A 13,987-nucleotide genomic window follows, 5' to 3' on the forward strand; every position below is an offset into this window, starting at 1 on the left:
TATGATTTCACAAAAAATCAATTATGGGAATGTGTATAAAGTTAATAAAGATGAATTTTAAAATTAGTGACAATCCTACAGGGTGTCCCAAAAAAGCAAGGCATCATATAGTGGCATTTTTTTAAATGGAACCATCTGCATTTTTTCATATGATAGAATCCTCTGTTGATCCTGTGTTAATTCCTTTCCTAAAGGCTTTTTAAAAGAAATTTTAAACATTTGTCGTACCCCATAAAAAATTAATGTCTTAACTGGCTTAAGTTAGATTTTAATAATTATAGGATGGATTCTCGTATAAGGTCGATCTGCTTTACATGAAGTAGAGCGAAAGTAGATGTCATTTTTTAAATTTTGGTGTAACGTAATGTCTATTTTTCTTAAATTAAAACGGAATTATTAATTATTTCAGTAAAACCGGCATTCGTGTCTAAGGGCCTTAGCGTTAATAATGCATTTCCATGGTTTCGATGTTTTTTTGTTTTAAGTTTTGACAGATTAACTGATAACAAAACCAACATAACCGTCGACACTGGGAGTGATTCTAATCCGAGACTTTTTATAAATGACCACGGTCAATACACTCAAAAGTTAAATATATGAGCTTTTTCTTCCGGGAAATTTCAATGGGAAATTGTACTGAGACGTTCTGGACACTCACGTCTACCCGACGTTTGTAGAAACAACCCAAAATGATGAAAACGTTTTAGAACATAAAATGTGGTTTTAACGGGTTGCAAACAAAAATTATTTTTCTAGTTTTTTTTTAATGTTTTAAACATCGACGATCAAAAATTGATTTTTATTTTGAAGCAATTTAAATAAAAGCAAAAAGTACTCTCCGGCCGGGAATCGAACCCGGGTCTCCCGCGTGACAGGCGGGGATACTGACCACTATACTACCGAAGACTTAAAGGGAAGAGGTACAATTACTTTCATTTTCATACAGAAAATAAAATATCACGAAAATATATTAATATATATAATGATTTATAACAAAAAAAACTAGCAAATGCTATATATCTACATATATAACTCCTGAAATCCAAAATTTTTATTAAACATATGTCATTTACATTAGTGATATCAAATTAAAATATTTCAAAACTTTCCAGATATTTTTTCACACATTTAGATTTGATTCCACGTACGACCATTTGTGCCTGATGCCTTCAATTGGTACGTTCATTCGTTATCCTATTCATAAGCTTAAATAGGAACAAAACATACTACTGTACTAATAAGTACAGGCTGTTCCATTAAAATAAAATCGAGTTTGAGGCACTTTAAATACGAAAAGTTTGAATGTTATTTCCACCCTCGATATAAAATTTCTCGAAAAATTAAAACATTTTCTAATAGAAGGACTATTTGTTTTTAACTGTACAAGTTTTCAAACTATTCAATTGATACAATGTGAATTTATTGAGAATTTTAAAAAGTGTTTTTTTCATTCGACCGCTACTTTAAGTTGAGTCACTCAAAAAGTGCTAAAAATTATTCATATTTTTTGTAATAACAAAAAGCACTTATAGTTACAAGCAAAATTAGTACATATTCCTATCAAAATACGGATGTTCCATTGAAAAAAAAATATTTTTGTCACCCTAAGGTTTTCTGGTCCACTCTGTAATTTCGAAAATATAAAAATATTGGTCAAGTACCCAATAACTTTTATACAAAACTTTTTTCCTAATCTTACGGTTTTTGAGATCATTTTACGTTGCCCTAGACTTAACACCTTTACCCGAGGGCCGATTTTCTTCCCCTTACACCTGTCACGCCCCATTGCAACACTATTTTGTGTGTGTATTTGCAGTCACAGTGAGTAATCATGTAACTTCCTGCTTCTATTTCTGTTTCAAATGAATTTTAAGGCAGTTGTGCCCATGTGGAATCGTCTAGGGGATTTTCTTGGACGATAAGCATGTGAACACTCTCTTCGCCTCGGTCCCTTGTCTTGCATTAATTAGTAACACTTACTGAACAAAAATCTCCTTTTTCCAAAGAAACCACCGGCGCTAAAGGAAGAGTGAGGGAAAAAGCTCTTTTCGGTGGGTGAACACGGTAGTAGCAGGTGGAATCGTGTAGCGTAAAAAATATCTATAGCGTCAGTACTCATTTTATGACTGTTCATTTCGTAGAGCGCACGGGCGATTTTGCGGTTTTCTGTTCAGTGTCTGATTAGTAATAATTAACATTCTTGTGCTAGAGGAAGTTGCTTTTCGAGGATTACTACTGAAACAGTGAGTGATTTTCTGATTGATGAGTGCAATTAAGGATTTTTGAAACATGGCTTTGTTAGGACTGCAAACAAGTCAGGCAAGCGGTCTCAGATCCTTTGGCTATAGTCAAATTTTTAGTCTAGGTTCTTTTATACAGTCAACGGATAACTAAGTATCTAAAGTTAGAACGCTCTAATCAACTTAAAGCATAGTTTTTTCACGAGAAAAAGACATCCGACCTGATATTCTTTCGGCCGGGTGATGTGGAATTCAACGAAGCGTCTTCTTCCTAAAAACCTCGACGTTTCCGCAAACCTAACCTATTTCAATCCGAAACTATTCCAAATTCTGTGGAATACCTTTGCTATGTCGTAAACGGTGAGAGCTACGACGTCAATTAAATTAGAGAAAATGTGTCAAACATGGGATTTAGTTAATATTGGGTAACAGTGCTGCCAACTTTATCTTATTTTCGGAGATATGGGGGAAAATCTGGAAAATGTCAAAATTCAATTTTCATAATAAATAAAAAATAGAAGATTTTTCAAAAAAATATAAGAGTTTTACACTTATTTGGGCTCTTGGCGTGTGCGATTTTTCTAAATTTTATATTATACGCAGTTGGCCTAGTTTTTGATATAATGACCACAACATTGTTTTTTTTCTAATATAGATCTAGATAAATTTTGGCATATTTTGAAAGTGCTCATTAAGGGCTTTTCAACGGTGTATCACATGATGACCTTTCTCAGCATTTAGGTTTAAAAGAAACCACATAACTGAAGTGGCTTAATAATTATTTATCTAATAATAATTTTGGTTCAACATAACAATACATCCCTACATGGCGTTATTATTCTAACATAAACTCGTAATTTTAATTTTAAAAAGCGCATAATATCAACAATGTGTGCCTGCAAGCAATTAATTACTGAGTTTTCAATTTTTGAGATAAATATGAAGGTTTACTGAAAAACAGCAATTACGAGAACAGCGATACACGGTGTGTTCCCAAAACGAGATGACAAGAGGAGAAATTTTCTTATTTTTCATTTTACTGCAAAAACGTATCCGACATAAGAGTTATCTTTTACCTGTTACAAACGGTTGAATCGGTTTTCACCGTTTCAATTTTCCTTTTCGTTACAGAGAAATATCGAAAGATAATTCCATTTAATTGATTTTTTTTTTATCGCAAAAACTGATTCTACTTTCCATGGCAACCGTAATCAAGATTTTAATTAAATGAAGATGTTGTCGAGAGCACAACGAATTGAGCTGATGCAGTAACGTGATAAAGATCATAAAGCAATTTGTCAAATTATCCAGGAATTTAATCAAAAGTTTCCATAGATTTACACTCAAAATATGGTACACAAAAATTCATAAAGAAATTCTAAACTATTGGCTTCGCATTAGATGTAAAAAAAATTAAGATAGCTGGAGATGAGGACAGCACTGTGCTTCTGATTGGAACAGATTCGGTTGAAAATAATCAAAAATTTTCTTTACGGAGAAAAATATTTCAATTAAAAATAAGTAAAACGCATATATATAAAAAAAATACTGAAATTATCAAGAATTAATCTCTTCAAACCAATTTTTGAGATTAAATAATTTATTTGGTTAAGTGCTTAAAATGTGAACCATGATTGGTGAAGCAATAATAGCGCCTGTTTCGAGAATGGCTCAGATGAACGATGTTCGGAAAAATGGATTGGCAAAAGAGCTGCATTAGAATGACCAACACGATGTCCATATTTGAATCCTTTAAAATTTTCCCTATGGGGGAAAAGTCAGTTAAAATATAAAGTGTTGAAAACTGCACTTGAAAGTATTTAAGAATTAAAAGATAGAATTTTTTTGCAATGTTATAATGTTACTGGACAAATCTTGGCCGATGTTCGCAAAGAACTTGAAAATAGACTTTATTATTATCTCGTTAATACCGGCCACACTATTTGATCTTAATAAGGCATTTGCACTAGTACACATTTTTCCTTTAACTCCCGATTGCATTAACCAATGTATTAAAAAAGAGGCTACTGGAGGTAAGGGGGTAACTGATACAATTCTTTCTAATATCAAATCAAAGTTTCCCTAGATATAGTAAATTATAGATAATTATTTTAAATTTTCCTCTCGATCAAGAGATATTTCGGGTGATTCGTTTTGAAATGAACATTTTGTATAATCGATTAATTGTCCTTAATTAGACATGCAGATGGTAAATTTTTGTATGCAAATCACCATTACAAGGAAAAAACTAAAATATGTGTTTAAAATTAGAGAAAAGAATGAATCAAACGGTTAATCTACACTCCAAATAGAACCGTTGATCAATTCATCGTTTGATTATTGAGTAAACCATTATTTTGATTACTTCTTAATCAATAAATACAAAAGTGTGTCCGTGATCTTTCGTACATATGTCAGAGATTTAGTAACATACTTTATAAGTTTTAGTGTTAGGGTATTAAAGTTAATAACACGACAATGGCGGACAAACTGACAGAGCCATCTAGGGATGAAACACTGCCGAACAAGTTTACTACTTTCACCGCTACCAAATGGCGAAGTGTCATGGAATCCCTTTCGGAACTAAAGCATTCCTTGAGAATAGTGAAGGGACGGCAGGAGTAAAAAATAGGCAGTCGAGATGAAAAAAACGGTAGAAGTGCGATCGAATAGCAGTAAATGCGTTAGTTTGTTTTTCTATATTTCGTCAATACATCTTAACCACGGAGAATGTCCATAGTTTTATTCCGACATATATTTATCCTCATATTACCGAAGTCGATGAATGGTTAATCGACTATTGGCATTGATCAAAAAATTATCGAAATAGTCGAAAATACATAATCTGTTTTATTAAAAATCATGGATTCATCGAAAAAAAGGGATGAATGCCAATTATTCAACTGAAAATCGAACAAAAAGGTAAACTACTTGTTCAAATTGTTTAACAATCGAAAATTGTTAATTGAATAATCGAGAACTATAGAACAATCGTTTATTTTGAATTTACAAAATACTTCGGATCATTTAATACACCTTTGCGTAGGCTCAAAAAAATAGAAGTCTAATAATTGTATTTTTAAAGCTTTTGCAAACTCATATTATGAATTTTTTAAAGGAATTTCTACAAGTAGTAAACTGAAATATTTAAAAAAAAAAGTCCTCTCCGGCCGGGAATCGAACCCGGGTCTCCCGCGTGACAGGCGGGGATACTGACCACTATACTACCGAAGACATGAATTGAGGTGCTGTAATCACCTTTATTTTCATTCAGAAAACCAAATAGTATCTAAAAAAAATTATTACTAAAAAAAAAACTAGTAAATATTACATATCTGCAAATAAAATATTTAAATTTTAATATGTTTATAAACAAATGTTATCCATATTAACGATCTGATTTTTTTTAATTTCTGTGTGTCCTAAACGTGCTTTTAAAAATAACATCTTAGATTGGCCTGAGCTGTGTTGTACAACGCAACACATTCGCGCTCTACTTACCAAAAATCAGAGATCAGCCAAGTACGGAATTTCCGGTTTGTTAAGGGGCAAGTCCATTCAAATTTCTTTACATTTTCATCGCCGAAACTTGCAAAAAATCTAACAAAACGTTGATAAATTGGCGTTGCTGATCTGCAAGAATTATTAATGTTCAAATAACTTCTATTTTATGCAACTTTCCAGTGGTATTTTGCGGTATATCCCCTTAACAGTGATTTCGCAAGAATCAGTAGATCTATGTATAAAGTATGTAAAACAGCAGTCTTTCATGTCTTTCCGCTTTATAGAGACAATAGATTACGATTGCATTACTTAATGGGGTGGCGAAATTAATGATTTTATCGTATTAGGGATTTTGGGCAATTTGGGCTTGCAAGTGTACCTCCGTATCAGAGTAATTGATCACTCATTACAATAACAGAAAGTGTTACTTGGACTTCCTATTCCGGCAATTAAATTGCGTATTATCTCTCTCGCTTTCTAACGAGGCTAAATTGGTCATTATGATTTATCTTACAGTAGATAATTTGATTAAAACAAACATTTAACTTATTCTTTTAGACTTTGATGAGTACTTCAATACTCGATAGAAATCAGTATTATTTCGTCTCGCCATATGTGACGTCAGATGCAGTGTCCCCTGATAGGGCTGATTGGTATCAAAGTTTGATTTCGTCTTGATTTTCCCACGTAGATTCCCCAGCTAATTTCAGCAGGCAACCAGGCATGCATATGACAGTGATTTCCTTTAGTGTAAAACTATAAAAACATATTTAGATTTTTGTAGATATCAGAGATTTTTTAGAGTATCTGTTTTGATGGGAAAATCTGTTTTTTGATATCTACATTACAAAGTTTCTGTTTCATTTTACTAATCTCAGTTTAGTACTGTTTCGCCAATTAGCCATCGATTAAACTTCGAAAACTATCCGGTTAAAGCACGTCTATTAAAGTGGTAGTCAAGTCCTCACACTGGTTTAATAGATTGTACCATTATCATCATTAAACCAAATTATAATGAATATTGCCATAATGGACGAAGTACTTATAGGAGAAATTAATCAATTAATTTCCAACGGTTCATTAAAGGAAATGTTATATCGTGTAGGCAAATACTGTTTTAAAAGCTTTCCTAACAAAGTAAGAAAGTGATGATACGGTTTAACTTTTTTGCCGTACAAAAAGCGTTTATAATTTTGAACGCTTAACGAGACCGGCGATTTCAGAATACTTAGACGAAATGCCAGAAATTATCATGAAATTTCATAGCCGATTTTTGCAAGAAACAAGTCGAGAACGTCGCGAAACAAGAGATACAGGGGGGCATAAGAAAAACTCTGCACCTCGGTTCTTCAGCATTAAAGATGAAAATATTCAAAAATGTCGGGGTCCATTGAAATCCATTGTATTCTCTAGATATAGTGTGTAGCAAAAAACGTTTTTTTTCTCGCACTTTAACCGTCCAAGGCGTCTAGCCGACACACTTTTATCAATTAATTTTTAAACCAAATCTTAATGTATTGATCCAGATATTCTCATAATATTATTTTTGATATATGCATTTTCGGCAAACCCTCTATGTTAAAAACTATGGGAAATTGTTTAAAAATGTTTAAAAATTATTCAAAATGGCAGCTTTTTACGCGTGTTCAAAACATACAAGATGGAGTATTGTGCAAAATATCTACAAGAGAGGGCGCTGCGTGGCGCGAACACGCTTCAAAGAACTGTGATTGTTAATAAACCTCTTCAATATTTTTGAAATTTGAAAATGGCGCACTAGTGAATTTAAGATAACGGTCAAAAAGCATTTTTTTTTTAAATATTTATTTTAATGGATCTGATTTTCTACATGTTTTAACTTATTATTTTCAGATGCAATGTAGGCGATGGCACATTGGCAAGAAGCCCCTGATTTGCGTTTGTTCCTTATCATTTTTCTGCCGATCGCCGTACGAGGTGAGTTCCTTTATTAGTTCCATATACCTACGTCGGATCAATATCTGTATGTAAAACTGTGCGTATCTGCATTGCCGATACAGTTACCTAATTTGAGAACAACCAGTGCAATAAGCGATTTTATGATTTATTTGCTTTACAATTAGCGTTATGGTACCGCTTAAGACCTAAAAAATCACCACAGCATGCCTTTTCAGATTTGTGGTATTCGCTGCATAAACCGTAACAATTAAATTGTTAACTATTGCTGTTCAAATACAATTACTGTAGACCGCTACGGGAGCCAAAAAAGTTTATTTCGATAAACTATGATCTATGATCATAGCGACAAACCATTATGCTTACAGTGGAATATGATACCGGGTGTCCAGGTGACCCCTGGACATTAACACGGGAAATCGGTTTTCATTTTACGGATTATCCAACTGAAAAACTGTTACACGAGGGTTGCAGTACTCAAGACTGACCATCATCCGCATTTTTTTTTAGATCTTGTAATTAGAGCTGTTTTAGCTCAAAATGCCTCCAAGTTTCAAAAATTCGAATGTCTCACGTAACCATTCGCGGCCACCATTGGTCAGAGTGAAGGTTAGATTTAAACAAACAAAAGTTGATTTTGGCCAATCGTGGCCTCCAATGGTTACGCGGGACATTTAAATTTTTGAAATTTCCAGGCATTTTGAGCCAACAGCTCTAATTAGAAGAATGAAAAAATTACGGAATAATGGTCGATTTTGAGTACTATGACCTCCCTGCAAAAATTTTTCAATTGTATAATTAGTGTAGGCGCAAGACGTACAAACCGATATTCCGTATTAATCACCTATGTCCAGGATTTGCCTGGACACCCGGCATAACGTATCTACGATCTTCATTCATCGAGGTTATAGACTGGAGACGTATTCATTATTGGTTAGTTGGACACACGTTTCAGTTTAAATTGGCGTCTCGTGGGAAAATCGCTTTGGAAGTTAAAAATCCATCAGATTTAATGGTTTGATCAGTGTGGTTAAATAACTTTCGATTTAGTCAATCTCTTTTTTCAAAGGCAGTGTGAGAGATTTTTCTAATAAACCGTTAAATAATTTGTCTGTAGTAAAACCACATATCTACACCGATAGTCTGGCTGTTATGAACGTGATTTAATGGCGGATGTAACACACACAAAAGAAAATCCGCTTTAAACGAAACCATTACTCATTTACCAAGGGATAGCCAAAGAACCCATGCAAGCGTGCTTCCTTCCCGGCCTTGGGCCCACCTTAATATGCTACCATTTTATTTCGCTCCCCATTTCTTTTAATAAACTTTAAATTTCCTATAGCTCTCCAAGACAGTCGTTGTTACTTGGAAAACGGAGCCTCGTCAGAAACATTATTCGTCATCGAAGATCTACCAGTGGGTGAAACCATTGGTCGGATAAGGGTGGTCGGGGATCCAAGACCTGGAATTGGAACTATCGCGCTCCAACTGAAGGAATCTGATAGTCCTGTAGATATAGCTCCAGGGTCTAAAAACCTCACTCTTTCGAGGCCTCTAGACAAAGAAGGAATTGAGGGGCCCTCCTCGGTTTTTGTCACACTGGTTTGTGACCGGTTAGGGACTTTAGAGCCAGGGTTTGAGATTCCCATTAATATAAGGTAGCTCTTTAATTGGGGAGGTTAATAATTGAGAGTGAAATGGCTTTTCGGTAGAGTTACAGACGCCAACGACAATGCTCCACTCTTCATTAACGCCCCGTATGTCCTCAACATTTCCGAGGTGACAGTGGTGGGTACAAGGGTACTGCAAGGGGTTCATGCCATTGACAATGACCAACAAGGGCCATTTTCCAGTGTTAGGTATGATAGAGCTAACGAAGGGAGTAACTTGGCTGATACAGTCCAGGTTTTGTAAAATATTTTTGATAATATTTGTTATGTTATTGTTCTTATTTCTTCCTGACACACCTCTGCTAATAAAATTTATGAATTTTCCAAAAAATCTAATCACGCAATTTACAATTAATTTGTAGGTAACCCTCGCTGATACGCCTCTGTTTTTCACTAATCGGTGGCGTAACGCATTTCTGCTTGCCACAATACTTTTCTCTTACAGATACTCAGTTCTCCCTGGCCCCAATTCTGACTTCTTCGAATTCGAAAACGAGCTCGAAGGAACTCTAGTCCTGAAGAAGCCCCTAGACTACGAAACCTTGAGATCCTTTGACGTGAACATACGGGCGCAGGATCATGGCGATCCTCCCAAGAGCGCCGACACTGTGCTTACGGTCCACGTTATGGACGCCGACGACCAAAATCCCAGATTCCTAGACGACAGATATCTCTCCGTTATAACCGACCCTGCAATTAAAGATTTAGTTCTCAAAATCAAACCTAGAGATATTAGAGCTGTGGACCAAGATGAGGGAATCGGGGCTCCAGTTTACTACACCTTCAATGGAATTGGAAGCGAATATTCCATGTTTAAGTTGGACCGGCATAGTGGGAGAGTCAGCCTGAGTAGGAATTTGGAAGAAATGGATCTTCAATCTCCTGTGATTTTGGTGATAAAAGCTACTCAAAGGGATAATCCAGACAGGTGATTATCACAAATTATTAAGTTCTTTACCAGCCTAAAAAATAAGCTCAACAATTCATGTAAAAATGCTGAAAACAAGGATCGCAAGGTCCATTAAGACGTAAATACCAATTACGGTTAGTTGTGAGTTTTTCTTTTCAAGTCCTCCGAGTTTTTTTGCACCACCCCCTTACGATTGAACCTAAATTAGGCTTTCTCATACCTATGTATCACTTACTTATGATATTTCAATCTTAGATAGAAAAACAGCGCGAATAAGCCTTAACAATAAGAAAAATTTTAAAAACAATGTTATTACGAGGTAAACCTTAGGGGATAAGATAGACAACCCACAATACCACTACAACCCGGGCGCGTTTAAACAATCGACAGTACATCCTTTCAGGTGTTATGCATCTCTGCCGTACTGATGAAAGAACGTATGAAAGTACGCGCACGGATGTGGGGCACGTAACTACTCCGGTATCCTTTTTCCGGCAATTTGCAACGACCCGGAACTGTCCCTAGAATACAAATCGTCAGTGTCGAAGGGCTTGGGGTGCGGCTGTTAATTGCTCTTAAGCTCGGGTTATTATCTCTCTTGAGTAACATGTTCCTTTTCCTCAACCATCGCAAAAATGGTATTGCTACAGCGGTGTCGTTTTATTTTACCTTCCAAAGTCCCGTTAATGAGGGATATTGGAGTTAGATTGTCCACACTTTCTATTAAAACGTCTCGCTGTTCTTTGATTAATTGGCATTGGCATCTATGCCTTGCGGTATAGACGGTCACGCAGTTCCCGGGGTCCGAGCCAGTTTTCTCCCTTCTTGTGGGTGTAACCCTTGAAGCTACCACGTCCGCTGAGCGTCTAGTTTAAATATAAGTTTAAGCGCCTATGTTTACGTGACATGTCCAGGTCTACGTAGGGAATCAATAACTTGGTTCACTGCCCCTTGCCCGCAAGTCCTGTCCGTCGTACTTGCCACTTCTAGATGGTCGTTCCCCTTGCCCTTCTGCCTATCTGCCTCCGGGACCCGACGGGGAGTTCTGAGAATGGTGCACTCCTTCAGAAGAATATCGATTGGTGGAGTTCCTGCTAAGATCCGAGTTGCCTCTAGAGCTTTCGTGCGATACACGCAGATGGCCCACATCAATGCTCTCCTTTGGACGCTCGAGAGTAAGGTCAAAAGCGAATTAAAAGAATTCATTTTCGAAAAGCATACAGGGCGGCCCCCTTAAAAATGTAGTTAAATCGAATTAACTCAAAAACTGCTAAAAATATTTCATATTTTGTAATAACAAGAAATGCTAATAATTAGAAGCAGAATTAGTATCCGTAACAAAATATAAGGTGGTGCGTTTGAAAAATGTATTTTTGTCCCGCCACTGTTTCCTGAACCACCCCGTAATTTCGAAAACATAAAAAAATAATAATTCATGAAACTGCGTAACTTTTTTCTAAACCTTACAGTTTTTCAATTAAAGTAGTGGATCGTCTTGCAAGAACCACCCTGTGCACATTTTCTCTATTTTTTTTTCCGTAGAACTCGACGACCTCTGTCCTTTTTCGGTTCAACTTCAGTAAGTGGTCCGAGAACTAACGCTCGTATTTGCGAGTTACAAGGGTTGATCGAAATTGGAACGCAGTCTCACACAATAACCAGCAGCGGAGCGAGTTGTTTGAAAATAATGAATTTAAATATTTCTTCCAGACAAGCGCTAGCTACGCTAACAGTGACTAGATCCGCCAATAAAAGTATAAGATTCCATAATTCAGTATTCAACTTCAGAGCTTCTGAAGATTTAAAACCTGGCTCTGTAGTTGGAACTCTTGCGAACAACAGACCTGGACATCATCTGAAGTATTTCGTCTCAGACCCAACAATCCTCAAAATCTTTGCCATCAACACTTTGGGAGAACTCTCCCTAAAAGGCAAATTGGACTACGAAGTTAAACCAGAATACATCTTCAAAATTTGCGCTTCGGATGAAAAAACAGTACTGAAAATTTAATTATGTTTCTTTGGACAATTGTGAAGATTTTAATTTTGCAGAACGACACAAGTGTTGTGAACATCACAGTCGAAAACGTAAACGAATGGGAGCCAAGATTTCGATATCCTCACTATGAGTTCTTTCCTGGCAGGCTTGGTACTCAACACGATTTAATAGGAAGGGTTGAAGCTGCCGATGGGGACAGAAACGACCCTTTAACTCTCACCCTTAGTGGTCCTAATGCCTCTTCGTTCTTTATCACTCCCACTGGAGAACTGAGACTCCGAGACATGAAAGGTTCAGTTTCAACTTTCTGTAGGCAAACAAATTCAAAATTCTTATTTCAGACTTGGGAGGAAGTGAGGCGAAACTGACAGTCACAGCTACAGATAGCGGGGACCCCCCTAAAAGAAACAGCGTTCCAGTAACCGTACACTTTCCGGATGCTGCAAACAACGGAACTGCAGCTGCTAGAGGCTCCAACAGTGGCCCAATTCTTCTTGCTGGATTGGGGGCTATTCTTTTCTTGTTGAGCCTCGTCGTGGCAGTGCTTGTGGCGTACATTTGCAAAGTGTACGTTTCCCAGATAGTCCACAATTAATTTTAATCATTTCTTTTAATTAAAATAGGAGGAGGAATTCAGATGCTGAGGCTGGGGGAGTTTCAGATGACAAATCTCAGCCTAAAAGTGCGGTAAATAACCCGGTCTTTGGAAGTGATAAATCGCGGTCTGCAACAGCTGTAGCTCTGGGTGGCATTCCCAGTAATAAGCGAATTCCTAGTCCGAAGATTCACCCGGCTCCGCAGCCGCCCATGGGTGTTTTGTGGCCTTCGGCGGCTTCTAGAGTAAAAAAGTTGAGCTGGGGAGACGATAAGGTAAAGCCGTTATTTGTATTCCAAATATCGGATTTAAGGGATGAAAAATCCTTTAATGACACAATATGTCGTTTTTCCCTTTTGCTGTGCACTTCCAGTTCCTCTTGGTGCTTTGAAAAAACAAAATATCAATTTTTTTTTAATAAAAAAATCGTAGAAACGCTCTTCAGCAAGAATTTCAATATGTAACAATGAATTTAGTAAAACGCCACATACCAGCCGCTAAGTGAAGTTGGACAGACGTTTGAACTTCTAAATCTGCCTTCGTCTTTCCCTAGTTACTTGTCCTTTAATGCGGCTTAATTGGGCAACTGGACGGACACGAAACTAGAATAATCAATTAATTATAATTTAAATGATATTTTTTTACGGCTTAAATGTATAAAAAACAGTAGAGTCCAGAGGTTTGCATTAACCCATCCTTTGCCTCTTTCAGACTGATTCGGAGAGCACCGAAAATCTAAACCAACTGGACCAAATTCCGAAAGTTCTAGAAACTAGCAATTTAACTGTGTATTTTTGAAAATAGATCGTAATTCTGTTGTATCTCTATAGCGTAGAAATAGCTATTATTTATTTTTTTTCTATGAAATGTATAGAAATTAAGACTTCCCATCTGAAATTTGAGGAAGAACTGCAGGTTTCATGCTATGTAAATAACTATTATTAGGCATCTGGAAGTAAAAATATTGTAACTTGATTTTTATATTGTAAAATTAGTTTTAAGGGCCGGAAGATGCATACTTTAGTTTAATTTTTGATAAAAATATTCGTTACGAAAAAGTAGCTAGTAAGACCCAAAGTAGCTCGATATTTGGGTACCAATTTGTTAAAAATATTCAATAAAACACGAGTT

At 36.1% G+C, this 13,987-nt stretch overlaps 1 protein-coding gene and 2 non-coding genes across 3 annotated transcripts; 1 reads left to right on the top strand and 2 right to left on the bottom strand.

The window, feature by feature from the left end:
* Positions 1-834: 834 nt before the first annotated feature.
* TRNAD-GUC (transfer RNA aspartic acid (anticodon GUC)) lies at positions 835-906 on the bottom strand. Its single transcript has one exon. It is a non-coding gene; the product is annotated as a tRNA-Asp (tRNA).
* Positions 907-2,047: 1,141 nt separating this feature from the next.
* Cad96Cb (protocadherin Fat 4-like Cad96Ca) lies at positions 2,048-13,980 on the top strand. The gene is made up of 10 exons (XM_066300581.1): positions 2,048-2,243; positions 7,617-7,700; positions 9,025-9,340; positions 9,395-9,541; positions 9,798-10,280; positions 11,973-12,258; positions 12,315-12,552; positions 12,603-12,828; positions 12,885-13,131; positions 13,568-13,980. The coding sequence occupies exons 2-10, from the start codon at positions 7,631-7,633 to the stop codon at positions 13,652-13,654; spliced, it is 2,100 nt and encodes a 699-aa protein (XP_066156678.1). The 5' UTR covers positions 2,048-2,243; positions 7,617-7,630; the 3' UTR covers positions 13,655-13,980.
* TRNAD-GUC (transfer RNA aspartic acid (anticodon GUC)) lies at positions 5,403-5,474 on the bottom strand. Its single transcript has one exon. It is a non-coding gene; the product is annotated as a tRNA-Asp (tRNA).
* Positions 13,981-13,987: the final 7 nt, after the last annotated feature.

Source organism: Euwallacea fornicatus, chromosome 36 (assembly GCF_040115645.1).
Source record: "Euwallacea fornicatus isolate EFF26 chromosome 36, ASM4011564v1, whole genome shotgun sequence".
Taxonomy (NCBI): domain Eukaryota; kingdom Metazoa; phylum Arthropoda; class Insecta; order Coleoptera; family Curculionidae; genus Euwallacea; species Euwallacea fornicatus.

Bases quoted from the DNA above. Each gene is read 5' to 3' on its own strand.
- Cad96Cb (XM_066300581.1), top strand. From the start codon at position 7,631: ATGGCACATTGGCAAGAAGCCCCTGATTTGCGTTTGTTCCTTATCATT. The intron at 9,542-9,797 runs GTATGATAGAGC...TTTCTCTTACAG, and splicing joins GGGCCATTTTCCAGTGTTAG to ATACTCAGTTCTCCCTGGCC. The intron at 12,259-12,314 runs GTACTGAAAATT...TTAATTTTGCAG, and splicing joins GCGCTTCGGATGAAAAAACA to AACGACACAAGTGTTGTGAA.